Below are 16,988 nucleotides of genomic sequence, written 5' to 3' on the forward strand. Positions count from 1 at the left end.
GCAGCATTTCTAACGCCTTGTTTTATGAACGCTTGTCTGAGAAGCTCCATTGAAATCAATGGAGGAATTTTACAGCGTTTAGTGCAGCGTTTGAAACGGTGTGAGCGGCTTAATGGGTTAAACAAAATCATACATAGAACAAATGTTTACCAATCATCATCAGTCAGTTGTGCGCTTACTCTGATCCTGCTGTTTAAATGCACATCCTAGCTCCAGGTTAACAAAGAGCGGTAGGGACTACTGCAGCCTCGGCCGGGAATGTAACTGGTGAGTAGAGATGAGCGAGCATACTCGCTAAGGGCAATTACTCAAGCGAGCATTGTCCTTAGCGAGTACCTGCCCGCTCGGAAGAAAAGATTTGGGTGCTGGTGGGGGCGGGGAGTGGCGGGGGAGAGCAGGGGGGAAAGGAGGGGAGATCTCTGTCTCCCTCTCTCTCCCCCCACTACCGAATCTTTTCTTCCGAGCAGGCAGGTACTCGCTAAGGGCAATACTCGCTCGAGTAATTGTCCTTCGCGAGTATGCTCGCTCATCTCTACTGGTGAGCAATCTTTGCTTTTTGATTTTATATAATTTCCAGTAGCTACTTTAATTTCTTAAAGGGAACCTGTCAGCTGCAACATGCTGTCCAAACTGCCGGCATCCTGTTATAGAGCAGAGGAGTGCAGCAGATTGTTATAGAGATTTATGGGGTAAGATTCAGTATAACGTGGATTTTATTCATTTACATCCCTGCTCATTCTGAGCTGAACAGTCCAATGGGCGGAGCTATCAGTGATTGACAGCCTTCCCTGTATGTACAGTCATACACAGAATTGTCAATCACTGATAGGACCACCCATTGGACTGTTCAGCTCAGAATGAGCAGGGATGTAAATGAATAAAATCCAAGTTATATTAAATCTTTCCCTATAACTATATATCAGTCTGCTCCGCTCCTCCTACTCTACAACATGATGTCTGCAGTTTGGTCAGCATGTTGAAGCTGACCGGTTCCCTTTAAACTCTTGGACAACCCTTTTAACGGCCACATAACACATTTGTGTGACTAGTACTTTTGCTGAAGGCTAGTAACAGGAAGATCTGGTCCTTATTACTACTTAATGGCAAGCGACATACAGGAGAAGAGTTTGTATCTGGCTGCAGATGTCAGCAGGAAGAGATCACTTAATGTTGGGGGGGAAAAACAGGAAAAGTAAAATTTGTTGGAGGACAATCGGAGACTTGTACGTCCATTTATCCATGCCAAGGTTCTACTTTCATATAAATCCTATTTATAACTTTGTTTTCATTTACTAAGTTTAAGGCCCCGGGAACTGCCAAGTGAGGGTTTGCAGGCAGGATCTACAAAACTACAAAATTACAGGATTTTCCATGAATGGAAGGAAAAATTTGCAGTGCATTAAATATTGAGATAGAAATCTGTAAGGATAAAATAACAACCAGAGAACATTTTAGAACTTTTATGGAACACCTGACAGGTCCCCCGAGCACCATGAACTAAGTTTAAACACTCATAGGACAGGGCCACAGAGTCCGGTAAAGTGTGCTTTATAAACTCCCCTGCCTGAGGTTTTCTCCGTGTCCACCCAGGAAGCATGCAGGCATTAGACTCCTCTCTTCATTGGGTGCCGATGCACACACTGAGGACAGTGCATTTGAATGCACATTGAATGAAGAGATAGGTTAGATGCATGCACTAAACACCGACTCCTTGGGCGGACAGTGAGGCAGGAGAGTATAAAAAGCACACTCAAGAACTCTGCGGCCCCAGTGCTATGAGGCTATAAACCTATTTTATGGTGCTCATGGGAACGGACAGGTTCCCTTTAATGTTCTGCAAATCTGTTCAATTTTGAGGTAAAATAGGTAAAATGGAAAGTAAAGAACATTTGGCACATTTTTCACTTAAACTTTTTCCAATTTTAGTTTTCCTGAATATTTTACAGCAATTCCTATTTACATAGTGCAGCACAAAACCTCATGTTTTTTTCTAACCACAAAATGCTCTGTCCCTGAAATCTGTGTGATGTTCTTTTCACTGGATGAAAGAAAAAAAAAAAAATAATAATCAGGAAAACGAAATTCCTGAATTAGTTCTATAAACATTTCATATTGGGAAAAAAATGCAAACAATGCAACTGAAGCAACACCGTGGTTAAAAACCACACGTACTGCAGGGTTTGGGCTTTGCGTTGCACCATTTTCAGCTAAGACACGGATTATTCTTACCACAGTCTACTGGAAAACCATCTAACACTCTGATCCCATCACGTCTGAGCCTTCTGCAAACAACATATGCCACAACAGAGGTATACGTTGCCCATAGGCTCCCATGTTTAGGAATAAAAAAATAAAAATACATGTGCAGTATGCTTTAAAAGAAAGAAAAAAATGGATTTGCTGCTGCATAGAAAAGTGTGTTTGACTATAAAACTACTTAATAAAAATTATAGCAGTCAGATGGAGGCCAAAATGATTGTTATGGTAAATGGCAACTTATGAACACCGTCTAACATGTCAGCTGGAAGCTTTCTAGCTTATAGAGAGAAAAACATGTTACTACAGGAAGTGAAGAATAAAAAAAGGAAAATGTGATTGGCAATTCTGCAGCTTGCTAATTAGGAGGATTCTGGGTGACTTGTGATGTTATCATCATGTACACTTTGGAGCAGAAAGGGCTGCTCTCTGGAAGCTACTGAAGTCATCTGGACAGACAGCTGCCCACCATATGTAGAGCCTTCAGATGATCTAAACCTCACATGACCCCAGGTCAGAGGCGCAGAAGGCAGATGCTCGTCTGCTCAAGGAGTGAGGCTTTTAGGATATATGCATCGTTAGTTGTGGAGTGGGCTGCAAAGCACTTCTTATTTGTAAGGAGGATTTCCCCCCAAATACCTATATTCACAAACCGAAATCTCCATCATAAATACCTACCCTCAAGGGAGCGAACCAGTCATTCACATTCACTGTACTGCCGTTCACCTAAAAAGGTATTCAGATGTTCCATCTTTCTATTGCTTTACTGCAACTACAACTGGACAAAGAATGGAGATGCTCTTCAGTACATCCAGCTATGGGGCCGTTTACACCTGCCGATCTGCTGTTTGAACGTCCGATACATTGTTGAAACAGGCGGATACATTGTTGGCTCGTTCAAACAAGAAATGGTTCACATTTGCTGTATAAGTGAATGAGAACAACTAAACGATCTGTACTTAAACTGAACAATTAGTGAATGAACCGACGAGGATTTGTATGCCTGCATAACATGAGCGAAAAGCAAGTGATTTACTGATAGTCGTTCAATCATTGGCTGCGTTTACACTGTACTGAATATCACTCATTTGAATCATAATCTTTCTGTGCAAAAGGGCCTGCCGTCTGCACACAGACGGATTTGCATTGCGGAATCTGGAGCGGGCGTCCGCCTCCAAATTCTGCAGCAAATATAGCATGCTATATTCTGCCCATGAAAAGAAATCAATTGCGATTTTCCACTTGTGGGGGAAAAAAAAAAATCAAAAAAAAATTGTAGCATGCTCTGTTTTATAACCCCTTAACGACCAGCCCATAGTGTTTTTACATCCTCCCGAAGTGGGCTTTATTCTCTGAGGACATAAAAACATGTGTCCTGCAGAGAATAATGCCCCTCGGGCTGTGGACGTGACAGCTCCATGCTGTCGGTGTCCGCAGGTAGCCGACAGCATGGAGCTGTCATCCCGGGCTGTTCAGACCCCCCCCCCCCCCCGGCATTGCGATCAGTGCTATGCAATGGATAGCGCCGATCGCAAAAAAGTAAATAAAACTGCAAAAAAGTGACATATTCAGCTGCCCTGATGGATCGGATCCATCGGAGCAGCTGAAATTACTCACCGAGGTTCGCCGCACGACTCCCTGCTGTCCCGATGCTCCGGGCGCCGTAGCCGTCCTTCTGCGCATGCATCTCCTGTAGGTAGCTGGGAGGTAGGAGATGTCAGCGGGTACCACGATCGTCGTTATCCATTGGATAACGACGATCGCGGAAAAGTGAAAAAAAGTGTAAAAAAAAGAAAAGTTTCACCTCCCCTCATGGATCGGATCCATGAGGGGAGGTGAAAATACTCACCTCAGGTCCGCCGATGTCCTCGGCCGGTGTCGGGACCTCCGCTGACTTCTGCGATGTGCCGATGTGGCGCGCATGCGCAGAAGGCCGGCGAGCCCGGCAAATTCAAAATCTCCCTGCACCCGGCTGTCACAGTTAGCCGAGTGCAGGGAGATATGACTGTGGACCGCTGTATGCAGTTTCCAGTCATATGATCACCGTTATCCATCAGATAACGGTGATCATATAAAGTTAAAAAGTAAAAAAAAAAAAAAAGGTTTAACGTTTATAAAGTTAAAGTTTCATCTCCCCTTTAGGATCATATCCGTAAGGGGGGATGAAATTCCGTACCCAAGGTCCCGGGTTTGTTCCCTGATGGGATGTTGATCCGCGGACCTTACCCCAGCTTCGGCGCATGCGCCCGTCAGCATGATGGCGGACGCATGCGCAAAAGTGAAATATTGCCCAAGAAATGTAAAATCTCCCTGCTGCTGGCTACCAAAGGTAGCGAAGAGCCTGGAGATGTCACGGGGAGCCGCGGTGAGCGGTTACTGGTCACGTGATCGCCGTTATCCAATGCATAATGGCGATCACGTAAAAGTTCTTTAAAAAGTGGCAGTTTCATCTCCCCTCACCGATGCGATCGGTGGGGGGAGATGAAACATCTTCTCGGAGGCTTCCGCATTTGAATCCAGATGCGATTACCCTCCATGGATCCTTCCGGCTTCTGCGCATGTGCCCGCCGGCAAAATGCCGGACACATTCTCAGGAGCCGGGGAGCCCAGGAAATTTTAAACCTCCTTGCTCCCAGCGACCAACGGTCGCTGAGTGCTTGGAGCAGTGACCGGCGGCTTCGCTGAGCGGTCCCCGGTCACGTGATAAAGTAGCGATCTAACATTAGGCCGGTCACACATGACGGGAGAGGAATTACAGGTTCTACATGCGCTTGATCAGCGGTAATCCACGGATCAATCACATGTATTGGATTACACAATTCCCCCCAATTAGCGGGTCGGAATTACGTAATCCACTCGCAGAAACAGAACACGGCATGCTATATTTTACCGCGGATATCCGCGACCTAGAGCCCATTGTGCTCTATGACGGCGGATATACTCGCAGTCCATGTGCAAATACATTGTGTATGAGCTGCGGGTACCCAGGTCATCGCTAAGCGATGGCGCGGGAAATGCAAACAAAAAAAAAAGTACTGCGCATGACCGCCTGTGTGAGTAGGCGGTTATGCGCAGTACATTACGCGGCCGTACGCAGGGTCACAGCCGGGCTCACAGCTGGAATCTGCAGCGGGCCTCCACAAGCGGATTCTGCATACGGCCGTGTGAGCCCGGCGTTATTCAGACCGCTACCTGTAATCCGTAATTTACAAGAAGCCCCGGGAACGCTCGCCTTCATGCAGTTCCAGGAGCAGCTTGTTGAGCGCCTTCTCTGTGAGACCGCCGCACCGCAGCAAGATTACAAAGCCTCACAGAGCACCACTTTTTACACCCCATCCCCACCGCTGAGGTCACGAAAAAAAAAAAAAAAATACATGAGAGGAGGGGGGATACCCGGTTTTCTTACCCCATGTGCCCAACACAACCAGCCTCCGTAATTACCCCCGTCTTCGGACATAAAACGCAGTTTATATTATTACCTTTATCGAATATTCAGGGAATGCCAAAAAATGGGGATGGCGGTGGGGGGGGGGGGGGGGGGGAGAATTACTTTTAGGAAGTCAAATTTTTTTCCGTATAAGTGGGCAATGGGGCCTGGAATTTATTCAGTTCTGCCCTGAAATCCAGCGGGCATTCCCTCCATTATGGGCTTAGCCATGTGTCCTGTAAGTAGATTAGGGCCACAATGGGTATGTTTCTGAACACGGGACAAACGGGGGTATCCATTTTGGGGTGAAAGTCTTCATTTCTATGTACACTGTACAAAAAAAACAGTTTTTAAATTGACAAAATTGCCAAAAAAAAAATGAAAATCGTAATTTTTTCCTTTCACTTTGCTTAGATTCATTCAAATACTGTGGGGGTCAAAATACACAGTACACCCCTAGATGAATTCATTAAGGGGTCTAGTTTTCAAAATGGGGTCATTTGTGGGGGTTCTCTTTGGTTTTGGACGCTCAATGGCTCTACAAGTGGGCAATGGGGACTGGAATTTATTCCGTTTTACCCTGAAATCCAACGGGTGCTCCTTCCATTATAGGCCTAGCTATGTTTCCTTTAAGTAGATTAGGGCCACAATGGGTATATTTCTAAACACGGGACAAACGGGGGTATCCATTTTGGGGTGAACGTCTTCATTCCTATGTACACTGGACAAAAAAAAAACTTTATAAATTGACGCAATTGCCAAAAAAATGAAACTTGTAATTTTTTCCTTCTGCTTGGCTTAGATTCATTCAAAAACTGTGAAGTCAAAAAAGTAATCGTACCCCTAGATAAATTCGTTAAGGGGTCTACTTTTCAAAATGGGTCACTTGTGGGCGTTCTCCATCGTTTTGGTCACTCAATGGCTCTACAAGTGTGCAAAAGGGCCTAAATCTCCTTCAAGCAAAATTTCTGTTCCGAAAGCCACCGGTTGCTCCTTTCATTTTGGGCCCCATTGTGCATCCAGACGTAAGATTAGGGCCACAATGGCTATGTTTCTGAGCACGGGACAAACAGGGGTATCGATTCTGGGGTGCAAATCCTAGTTTTCATGTGTACTATAGAAAAAAGTCCTGTCTTTAAAATGACATATTTGCAAAAATATGAAATTTTAGTTTTTCTCTTCTAAATTGCATTGACTCCTAAAAAAACTGTGGGGTTAAAATACTCATGACACCCCTCAGTGAATACCTTAAAGGGTGTAGTTTTTAAAATGGGGTCACTTGTGGGGGTATCTATCATTTTGACTCCTATGAGCCTTTCCAATCTTGGTTTGGTGTAGGAAAACAAAGTGTTCCTCAAAATGCTGAAAAGTAATGTTAAATTTGTACGTCTCCTAAATGGTTTAAAAAAAACGAAAGTTTTTCCAATGTGCGCCAAAAATAAAGTAAACGGATGGAAATATATATCTTAACAAAAATTTCTGTATTATGTTTGCACATATTTGAGATATTGCAGTTGGAAATGTGAAAAAATGACGATTTTTTCAAAATTTTCCCAATTTTGGCGCTTTTAATAAACACAAATTCTATCGGTCTTTTTTTTCTGCCTAAATGAAGTACAACATGTGGCGAAAAAACAATGTCAGAATCACTTGGATATGCAAAACCTTTCTGGTGTTTTTTCATTAAGGCGCAAACAGGCTTGGTCACTAAGAGGTTAAGGTCGGTTCTGCACAGACAGCTGCCATTGAAGTCAATGGAAGCTGTCCGACCCACGTCCCTTCTGCAATCATTGCGGAAAGATCAAGGAATCTGCATCATCAGCTAGCGACAGTGTGGCATTATCTGAACGCCATCACAACAGTCGGCACATCCGCAGTACGCAGGGGCCATCAGCCGGGCACTGGGTCGAATTCAGCTGCGGGATTCTGCATGCAGAATCAGACCGGTGATGTGCAGGCGGCCTAATTCTGATTGCCATGTGTATTAAAAAAAATACAGCTGTTTATTGACAAATCCTGAGTACAATCTGCCAGCGATTTGTCACAGTGATGCGTCTTCAGCTGGGTTTGTGCAAGTCCAGTCTCATCACAAAATCACACCCCTTCAAGACGAAAGCAGCGCTTCTGCACTCTTGGCACTTAATGGCATCGGACAGATATTTTCTTGCTGAACAGTACAAAGGTATATGTACTGAGGGCCATGTAACAGATGCAATGTTGTTCAATAATCTCTAAGGATCACAGCTCTTTCACGCAGAGCCCCAAACCCCCTGCTCCTTCCAGAAGGGTGGGATAAAACATGGTGCGTTTAGGAAAAATGATGCTTTTTTCAAGGTTTTTTTTTCTGCCAAAAACACTGCTGCCAGATGTGAGCTGCAGGCCAATAGAGACTTCTAAAAAGCACTGCAAACTATTCACTTTTAATGTGGCCTTTTTCGTCACATTTGGTACATTTTTTAGGTCTAGTGTTCTTCCAAAAAGCAGCATGCTCTAGGTATGGCTTTTTAGGCACTTCCTCATGGACCACTACAGGAAAAAACATGCCAAAAATGTGTGGACAAAAAGACGACAGACACACACGGCAGTCTTTACAAACCCCAGAAAAACACCACAAAAGTGTGTGAAGGATGCCTGACTTGTGGCTACTGTAGTAGTACAGATTCATCTGGCTCCCAGGAAGCTCACTGGGAGCCCAATGAATTAGCTGCCAGTGAGCCCCCCAGTAGCAGCTGGTCCCCCACATATGTAAAAGGGCGGGATGTGGAGGGAATATTACACGGAATACTTTACATTAAATATTGTACAATATTTCATCGTTACCAGTAATACCATTTAAAAACTGGATACTCTTTAATATGGTACGGCGCACTATGGACGCATTTCATTATGTCAAACCGCGCTTTATAAAAAAAATATCTTTTGCAAGAATATATTCCAGAGCACTTTACAAATCAGAGGGTACAGGAGCGCACAAAATCAGACAATGCATACAGGAGGTGTAACTGTGATTTATTTGTTTAATGCACAGAATAGAAGATTCTAAGCGCATCTGCAACATTTTATTAACCTAGCTGTACATTTTTCCTTCAAAACCCCTCTTCTACTATACAGCTAGGAGAGTATGTTACTGGGGAAATCTATATTTACATCACTACATAGCAGAGGAGGCAGTAGAGGGCGCTCCAGCTGTGTCTGCACCCATTCTCCATATAGTACAGCTGCAGATACAACTGTTCCCATTGAACACTTTATTAATAAAGGCTGCTTTAGATAATTTCATTGAGTTTTACACAGATACTTCCTGCTGTGCCCCACATCTGTCCCCAGCAGCACTTCTAGCTGCTGTTCTTCCCCGGTAGCACGCTGTGTATGGGGAAGCCGTTCTATGCCAGCAGCTTCTCCACTTCACAGCATGCCCCCTCCCTGCTGGACTTGATGCACTGCCAGGGCACCAGCGTCTCGGGCGGTGAAATATAGTACTGTACACCCGATGCACCGAGAGCCTTGACAGTGCATCAGGTCCAGCAGAGAACAGGCGCACTGTGAAGGGGAGAAGCCATCAGCATAGAACGGTCTCTCCATACACAGCATGCTGCTGGCAAAGAACAGCAGCCAAAAGAGAAATAACACTGAGGACAGATGTGGGGCACAGCAGAAATTGTGTGTGTAAAACTCAAAATGTATAAAGCCGTCTTTATTAATAAACTAGTCAATGGGAACAGTTGTGTCCGCACCTGTACTATAGAGAACAGGTGCAGTTACAGCTGGAGCGCCCTCTACTGTCACTTCTGCTATGTGGGGTAAATGGAGGAGAGTTAAATTAGGGAATGTCATAGATGTATTTTAAGGGCTCACTTCAACTGGTGCAGCTCAGAAAATACCTACTGAAATAGGCATAAAAGAGAAGAAAGTGATGAGCAAAAAGATAGTGGATTTCTTAATCTGAAAGTTCAGATCCATTAATATGAGGAATGTTTTACCCCAGCTGACTGGCCTGTAATTATAAGGGGTAGACGGACAGATGTTGGACTGCGCTACATATGGGGAGGTGGGAGTGTAGTTGGTTATTTCCGTCATGGAATCTGGACTCCAGAAACAAGGTCACCGAGGAGAATATAATCAAAACAATAAAATGTAAAATCCAGCAAGTAAAAAGAAGAATTTTACTGTTTCGCTGCCATATAGGTTTTAACCCATATGGACACTGCCGATATGAGTAGGGAAGGAAAACCAAATGTCTCAACTGAACAAGTTGGTCTGTCTCGGAAGAAGAGGCTACAGGTTTAAGGAAATCTGCCCAGATTCAAATAGTGCAATACTGTGCTCAGCAGTTGTGTGATGCCCGCCTTACCTCTAAAGGAGCTGCTCACTCATCTCCAGGTGGCTTCATCCTCATCTGAGCCTGCATTTGTGCAATCATCTCTTGCATTCTCCGGAGCTGGAAAATAACCAAATCAGAAGGGGATCTAGTGAGCAACAGTAAAAGAACTGCACTGAGGGCTCCAATAACTCATGAACTAATGATGTGTATTCAGTAACCCAACGCTGGAAGGGAGTACATCTGCTACAATTATAGAATACTAAACACGTTTATTAGGCACAACATCAAGTTAGCATTAAAAAGAGACACTGTTCATAAAAAACTGAGATTCAAACAGGTTTTTTTTTTTTTACTTCTGAAGCATTCAAATTTTTTAAATGAAAAATATAAAAACCGTCTCTCTCCTTTTTACAGCTCTTGACTTTTATGTATGTATTTTTATCACAGTCTGGCCGCCAGTTCCCTTGTCCTAGTTAATAAGTGAATTTCCATTAGCTGGGTACAGTCAGGAAATGTGCCCACCACCCCACCCGTTGGGGTTCTGCTTGCAATGGATAAACGCCAACAAAGCTGGGAGTAGTGAGCGAAGTTTTAGAAGTTCTTAAGTCAGGAGACCAGCCATGTACAAATTACTGCTTGGTAGAAAAGTCAAACATTTACCCTGAAAGTTAGAAAATAAAGATTCAACATCCAAGTTTTAAAGCAAAACAACAGAATAAAATTCCAGCCCTTGGCAGTCTGGAAATTCTGTGAAAATCCAGAATTTTGAAAATTAGTCTCTAGTAAAAAAAAAAAAAAAAAATTTAAATTTTATATTTTTTAATTAATTTTTTTTTTTTTTTTTAAGGCCAGTAACGAGGAGAAGGACTACTATTACACTCTGGAGGCCACAGTAATGCCTGCAGAGGTGAATTTAAGCTTCTAAATTAGACTCATGAGACTGAACTTAATATGTATCCACTGTAAAACAACAAAATAACACAATTCTCTCTCGCTCCCCGGCTGCTCAGCTCCATTCCTTCCTTCCAGGTAGCGTGACCACTTGCTAGATGGCATGTGACTGCTGCTGGCCTCAGTCATGTGCCGTGAAAGAGAGGAAGGAGTGGAGCTGAGCGGTGAGGGAGCAAGAGAGGCGATTAGCTTTTTTTTAAAAAAATAAATACAGTATAAACCAAGGCATTGCTTCTGACGGGGGCAACAAACGAAGCATAGCTATTGATGGGGGCATAAGGCAGACTGACAACTGTGTGGGGGCAGAAAATATGGTTGAAATACAGTTTGGGACAGAAAAGGTGACATTATTACTGATAGGGGCATGAAGGGGCATGGTAAGCTGGTGTCACATCTACGTTGGAACCTCTGGTCGGTGGTTTTGTCACAGATCCTGCTCTAAATACTGGAAGCACTTTTTTTCCGTTCAATACCCTGCCCGCCGCCGAGGACACGGCTTACTTGTCTGGGTCTTCTGCATGCCTGTTCGGGTCTTCTATTTTCTTCACTGTGAATGTGTGCAGAAGCGTCAGCTGTTGCGCCGCCGCACATGCGCAGTGGAGGTTTTTTTTTTTGTTCTTTTAAAACTCCTGCTTTCACACGGAATTTGCAGCCCGTCCACAACTGAATTGCGGACGGGCCGCGGTTTGAACGGCTTCTATTGACGGAAGTAGTCAGTGTGGGAACCGCACTGAAATGGAGCATGCTGCGATTTTTTTCCGGAGCAAGTGGTGCATGCTTTAATTAATTATGAGGATGCCCATGTTTTCCTATGGGTGGCTTGATTTGCAAATCTTCCACATGGGTGACCCTCGCGGATTCCGCAAATCAGACCCAAATCAGGCCTTACTGTCTGCAGTTTCCCAATACAGATTGCAAACTGAAAGCGGTTATGTGAAATTTGATTTTCAGCGGCAAAGCAATAAATTTTTAATGCAAGTATATTACAAGATTGATGACACACTAAGACCCAATGTCCATGGGCGAATTTGATTTGCGGGTCACACGCGCAGAAGATCGGCAAATCAAGCCGCCCATAAAGAAGCATGGGTGTCCGTAAATGGATTTGTTTTGTGGACCATTTTTGTGTGGTTCCTGCACGGACGGTTTCCATTGAAGTCAATAGGAGCTGTCTGATCCGCGGCACACCCGCAGCTGACACTGCAGACGTGAGGCAGATCCCGCGGGAAAGCAGGAGATTTAAGAGGAAAAAAAAGCTGTACTGAGCATGTCCGACGGAGAGCCGTGAGGAGCATGCACGGTACAGTGAACCCAGAAGTGGAGAGATCCGTGTGGACGCCACTGCCGGGGAAATACAGGTAAGCATGGGTCACTGGCCACGGGCAGTGCTGGATTCCGTGTGAGACATGAGGCTATATGCTGTTAGATAAGCAGAAGTTGTGTGAAATGTCAGGCCCAATGTCCACGGGCGGATTTGATTAGTGGAATCCGCACGGGTCACCTGGGTGGAAGATCCACAATTCAAAGTGCCCATAGGGAAGCATTGGCATCCGCAGCTGAATTTAAGCATGTGGATTTGATTTGCGGACCATTTGGTGCGGAAAACAAATCGCAGCATGCTCCATTTCAGTGCGGATTCCGTGTGGATGGGCTCAATAAAAGTCAATGGGTGCGGACGATCCGCAGTGCATCCACAAGTACAATTGCGGATGCACTGCAGATTTGAAGGTTAAAATCAATTAGGGAGGTGGGGAAAAGGCTGGGAGGTGGGGTTGTGGATTTTTTCAGCACGGATGATCTGCAGTGCATCAGCATACATTCGTGCCGGGAAAAATTAAAAAAAAAATTTAAAATTGCATTCACCAGCAAGCATTTAAAAATAATTTCCGCACTGGCATGCAGGTCTTCCGGTGTCCTTTTAACTGATCAGTAAGCCATAGTGAAAGTGAGAGACTCTACATGTTGTAATCAGACATTCCCACAGCTAAACGGAGGGATTTCAAAACTCATTCTAGAAATGCTATTTATGCAGTCCAAGTATTCAGGACGACAAATTCTTCAGTTATTCAACAACGGGAAATTTTAATGATGATGCAATAAAAGGTGATGACTTAGGCCGTTCTCACACGACTGGATTTGAATTGCAGATTCCACTGTGGGCTCTGTCCCACGTGTGATACGCGGTAGCTCACAGGCAATCAAATGAATTGCCTTATGCAGTACTGATCAAATTAACATGTCGGAATTGCGTAATCTGCGAGTGGAAAATAAAACGCAGCATGTTCTGTTTTACCGCGACATAGCCAATTGTTCTCTATGGTCGCATATATACCCGCAGTCCCTATGCAATTACTTTGCATATGGGCTGCGGGTATCTGTGTCATCACTAGGGAAATATAAACAAAAAAACAAAGCCTTATTGTGGTTTTCATCACGGCACTACTACATACTATAATTACCTTTCATTAAACAAGTTTGTAAATGGCCTAATATAGAATAAGTACTGCAGTAGCAGCCAATATTTGGGGCTAGACTGCACAGACTCAACCAAATCCTGCTACCAAATAACCTTTTAAGAGAGTGTAAAACACAGGTCACTGACAAATTACACAAAGACTACTTATGGGGTCCATTCTTTGAAGGTCTTACACCATGATGCTTTATTTCACGGTCTGTATTAATATTCACAGCAAACCTATTATCCTTTATTATTAGTAAGGTGTCACTTTGTGACTATAATGAAATGTGCGCTATTACACAGTAACTATGGCAGACACACAACGCAGTGCAGTCCCTCCCATGCATCTGTCTGGACGAGGGATGAATCTGAGAAATAAGGAGGAGCCGGCCGGACAGGATGTTCCCACGATGTTAGCTGCTGTGCTGGTTTAAAAATACCTTATGCCTGGACAATGACATGGGGAGAAGGATGGGGCAAAACCTCCAGCCAAGAACAACATCATAGTGGACTCCAGTCTGAGAGAGCAGAATGTGAACCAGTGAATAGCCACTGACGTCACGTCAAGGACAAGCACCGGGCCCGTCAGCGCAGCAACTGCAGCAAGTCTTTGCATTTGAATCCTAGCTAAAAATAAGGCTTTGCCTGCAATAAACTCAAGAAAATGAAAATTTGCCAGCAAAAGGAAGAAAGCTTACTATCATCCACCGGATTGGAAGAAAAGCAGTATGTAATTTTTTTGAAAAGTGAAAAATAATAAATAAATATTGCATGATACCACCAAAAGGGGTTCACAGTAATAGCAAATTCCATTAAAATAGCTGAAGTGAGGAGACTAATAAATCCATACCTACAGCGCTCGTACCTCAACAGGGCAGCATCCAGAACACCAAGCACTCGCATGATCCCACTGCTGTCTCTCCTGTAGGATTTAACACCTTGGCTGCTGCATACAGAATATCTAATATAAAACTAAAGATCCCTCAAAGTCATAAGTGTTTCTTGTGAACCCTGTGAATTTTCGTCTTAAAGACCAAAATGAAGAATGCAAACTGAGGATTTTCTCAGCACGATTCTGCACTTAACATGTACTTTTCTGTGTAATTTTGTCCAAAACAGCTTAAAGTGGGAGCAAAACACTGACTGGTTTTATGACACGCCATCTAATATTCTCCATTCTCATTTTAATTCAAAAAGGTATTACAGCGCCCTCTTGTGGGCCATAACCATAATAAAAGTATAATGCAATCACAGTGTGACAAAACCAAACAGAACGCTGAATATTTGGGGATTTCAATCCATGCTGAAGTGTGCGGCTCTGCAGCCTCATCTACACGGACACTGCCCATCAAGAATGGCTGCAGACCGAGTGTGAACACAACCACATCAGAAAGTCAATACACGGAACGTAACTTTCTATTACAGCAAGGATAAAATGGTTATTATACATTTTTAACTACTTAGGGCGCCTGCACACGAACGGAAATTCCGCAGCGGGATTTCCCGCTAGATTTACGCCCCTGGAAGCTGCCATAGGATTGCGTTAACAAACGCAATCCTATGCAGACGGCCGTGATTTGCCCACGCAAAATCTCGCACGGCAAACAAATCGCGGCATGCTCCACTTCTGAGCGGGGCTCGCAGAGCCCCGCACAGAAACATCACTCACCGGCCGCCGGCTCCGCGCATGCTCCGGCTGCCGGCACATGAAAGAGCCGGGGCCGAGGGAGAGGTGAGTGCCCGCGTTGCTCTCTGCAGATGCTAGGGTCGGGTTCCGCTGTGAGAATTCTCGCAGCCGAAGCCGACCCGGCCGTCTGCAGGCGGCCTTACAAGGGTTTTTCCAGGACTAAAATACTGCTGATCCAGCCTTCGCATAGGTCATTAATAACAGATCATGCCAGGCCGATTTTAGACTCTGGCGGTCCTACAATTACTCATTCCCCAAACACTGCTAATGTATTTGTTTCATATTACCATTCTCTTTATAATCTAAGAAAAGATACAAATATGCGTCAACCCCAATTGAAAGAAATAGAGGGTTTTTTTTAACTTTTATTACTTTTTTTATTTTAATATTTGGTAAAACGTTATTGTTCTGACTTACTTTTTTTTTTTTTTGGGACTGCACAGGGCACAATTACTAGCGATGCTTTGATCACTCCTGCAGTATGATGTAATGCCACAGCATTACATCATACTGCTATCAAGCAGGCAATCTATAAAGCCCCCCCGACGGGGATAGCTTGATAGGCAGTCTGCTAAGGCAGTCCTGGGGCCTTTTAGAAGGCCCCCAGCTTCCGTGACACTCACATGGTTCCCTGCGATCTTCTCGGGGGATCTGATTGCAGCTATTGCCGGCAGGTGTCAACTGTAACAAACAGCCGGCAGCCGCGTTGTATGAAGAGAAGTCACCCTGCGATCTCCCTTCATACATACCCCGATGCTGCAGGATGTAACTGTACGTCCTATAGTGGGAAGGGGTTAATCTCTCATCACCCAACCATTCACCTCTCCTTCTACACTGCTCTCAAGATTTGAAGTTCTAGAAGCAATCAAAACGTTAAAACCTTTCAAATCTCCAGGCCCAGAAGGCTTCTCTAATGGGTATTATAAAAAATACCCTTCCCTTTGGCCCCCTATCTGGTAACGGTGTTTAATGAGGCAATGAATAGGAATTCCTTTCCCTTAGTAATATTAGAGGCCCTTAATGTCACTTTACCCAAACCTGCCAAACAAACTATTTTTCCAGATATTTTTAATCTCATTTCCCTATTGAACACTGTAGTAAAAAGAGTCAGCATCCAACTCTTTTCAAGTAGGTTTCATCCCACAGAGACAGGCTCCTAATGCAACCCGCAGATTCCTGAATCTCATTAAGACTGCTGAACCTGGTCGTATACCTGCTTAAAGACTCATTTACACCAGCCGGTGATCGCTAAAAAAATGAAAATAAAATCACTAAAAGGCGATTGTTTTAGTGATAATCATTGCGTCTAAATGTGCGCCTATCGTGCACTGCTAGCTGATCGGTAAATTCAGTCCAAACTAAGGCTTCATTTGCACACTAAATAGTTATTAAGTAGCTGAGTAGCTACTTAATAGTTTATGCAAAATGATGGCTCAAAACTGTCACTCAAACTATGGTTTGAGCGATCTTTGAGCGATCATCAGCTGGTGTAAATGGGCCTTTATTCCTAGTCCTAGATGCAGAAAAGGTGTTTGTTCAGCTTCACTGGGGTTATTTAGAGGCTACCTAAGGGAAATTTGGTTCCTCTGATCCCATTTAATCTGCAATCTTGTAGTTCTATTTGGCACCATATGCACAGGTTTATCACCTAGGTGTATTCCCCCTTTATTTACAATTTCTTAGAGTATTCAATATGACTGCCGTCTTATTTTTGCCCTTCTTATTGATCCACAGATCAGATCAAAAGGAATTACATTAACTGAATTTGAATTGCCATAAGCAAAATTAACCCTCTAGTATTAATTTTAAATAAAATATAAACCTTTATTATAACATAAAACGGACAAAGACCTATAGTCTGCAAAGGGTTTCCCCCCTGATGATGATG

General features: G+C 43.9%; 1 protein-coding gene across 1 annotated transcript in view; it reads right to left on the bottom strand.

Moving 5' to 3' along the window:
* LOC136627949 (septin-2A) overlaps positions 1–16,988 on the bottom strand; it is an 86,975-nt gene that overhangs the window by 12,822 nt on the left and 57,165 nt on the right. Inside the window, exon 12 of the mRNA XM_066603496.1 lies at positions 10,035–10,121. Within this exon, the coding sequence (XP_066459593.1) occupies positions 10,050–10,121 (72 nt within the window). The 3' untranslated portion in view covers positions 10,035–10,049. The remainder of the gene's footprint in view (positions 1–10,034; positions 10,122–16,988) is intronic.

This window comes from Eleutherodactylus coqui, chromosome 5 (genome assembly GCF_035609145.1).
Source record: "Eleutherodactylus coqui strain aEleCoq1 chromosome 5, aEleCoq1.hap1, whole genome shotgun sequence".
Lineage (NCBI taxonomy): Eukaryota > Metazoa > Chordata > Amphibia > Anura > Eleutherodactylidae > Eleutherodactylus > Eleutherodactylus coqui.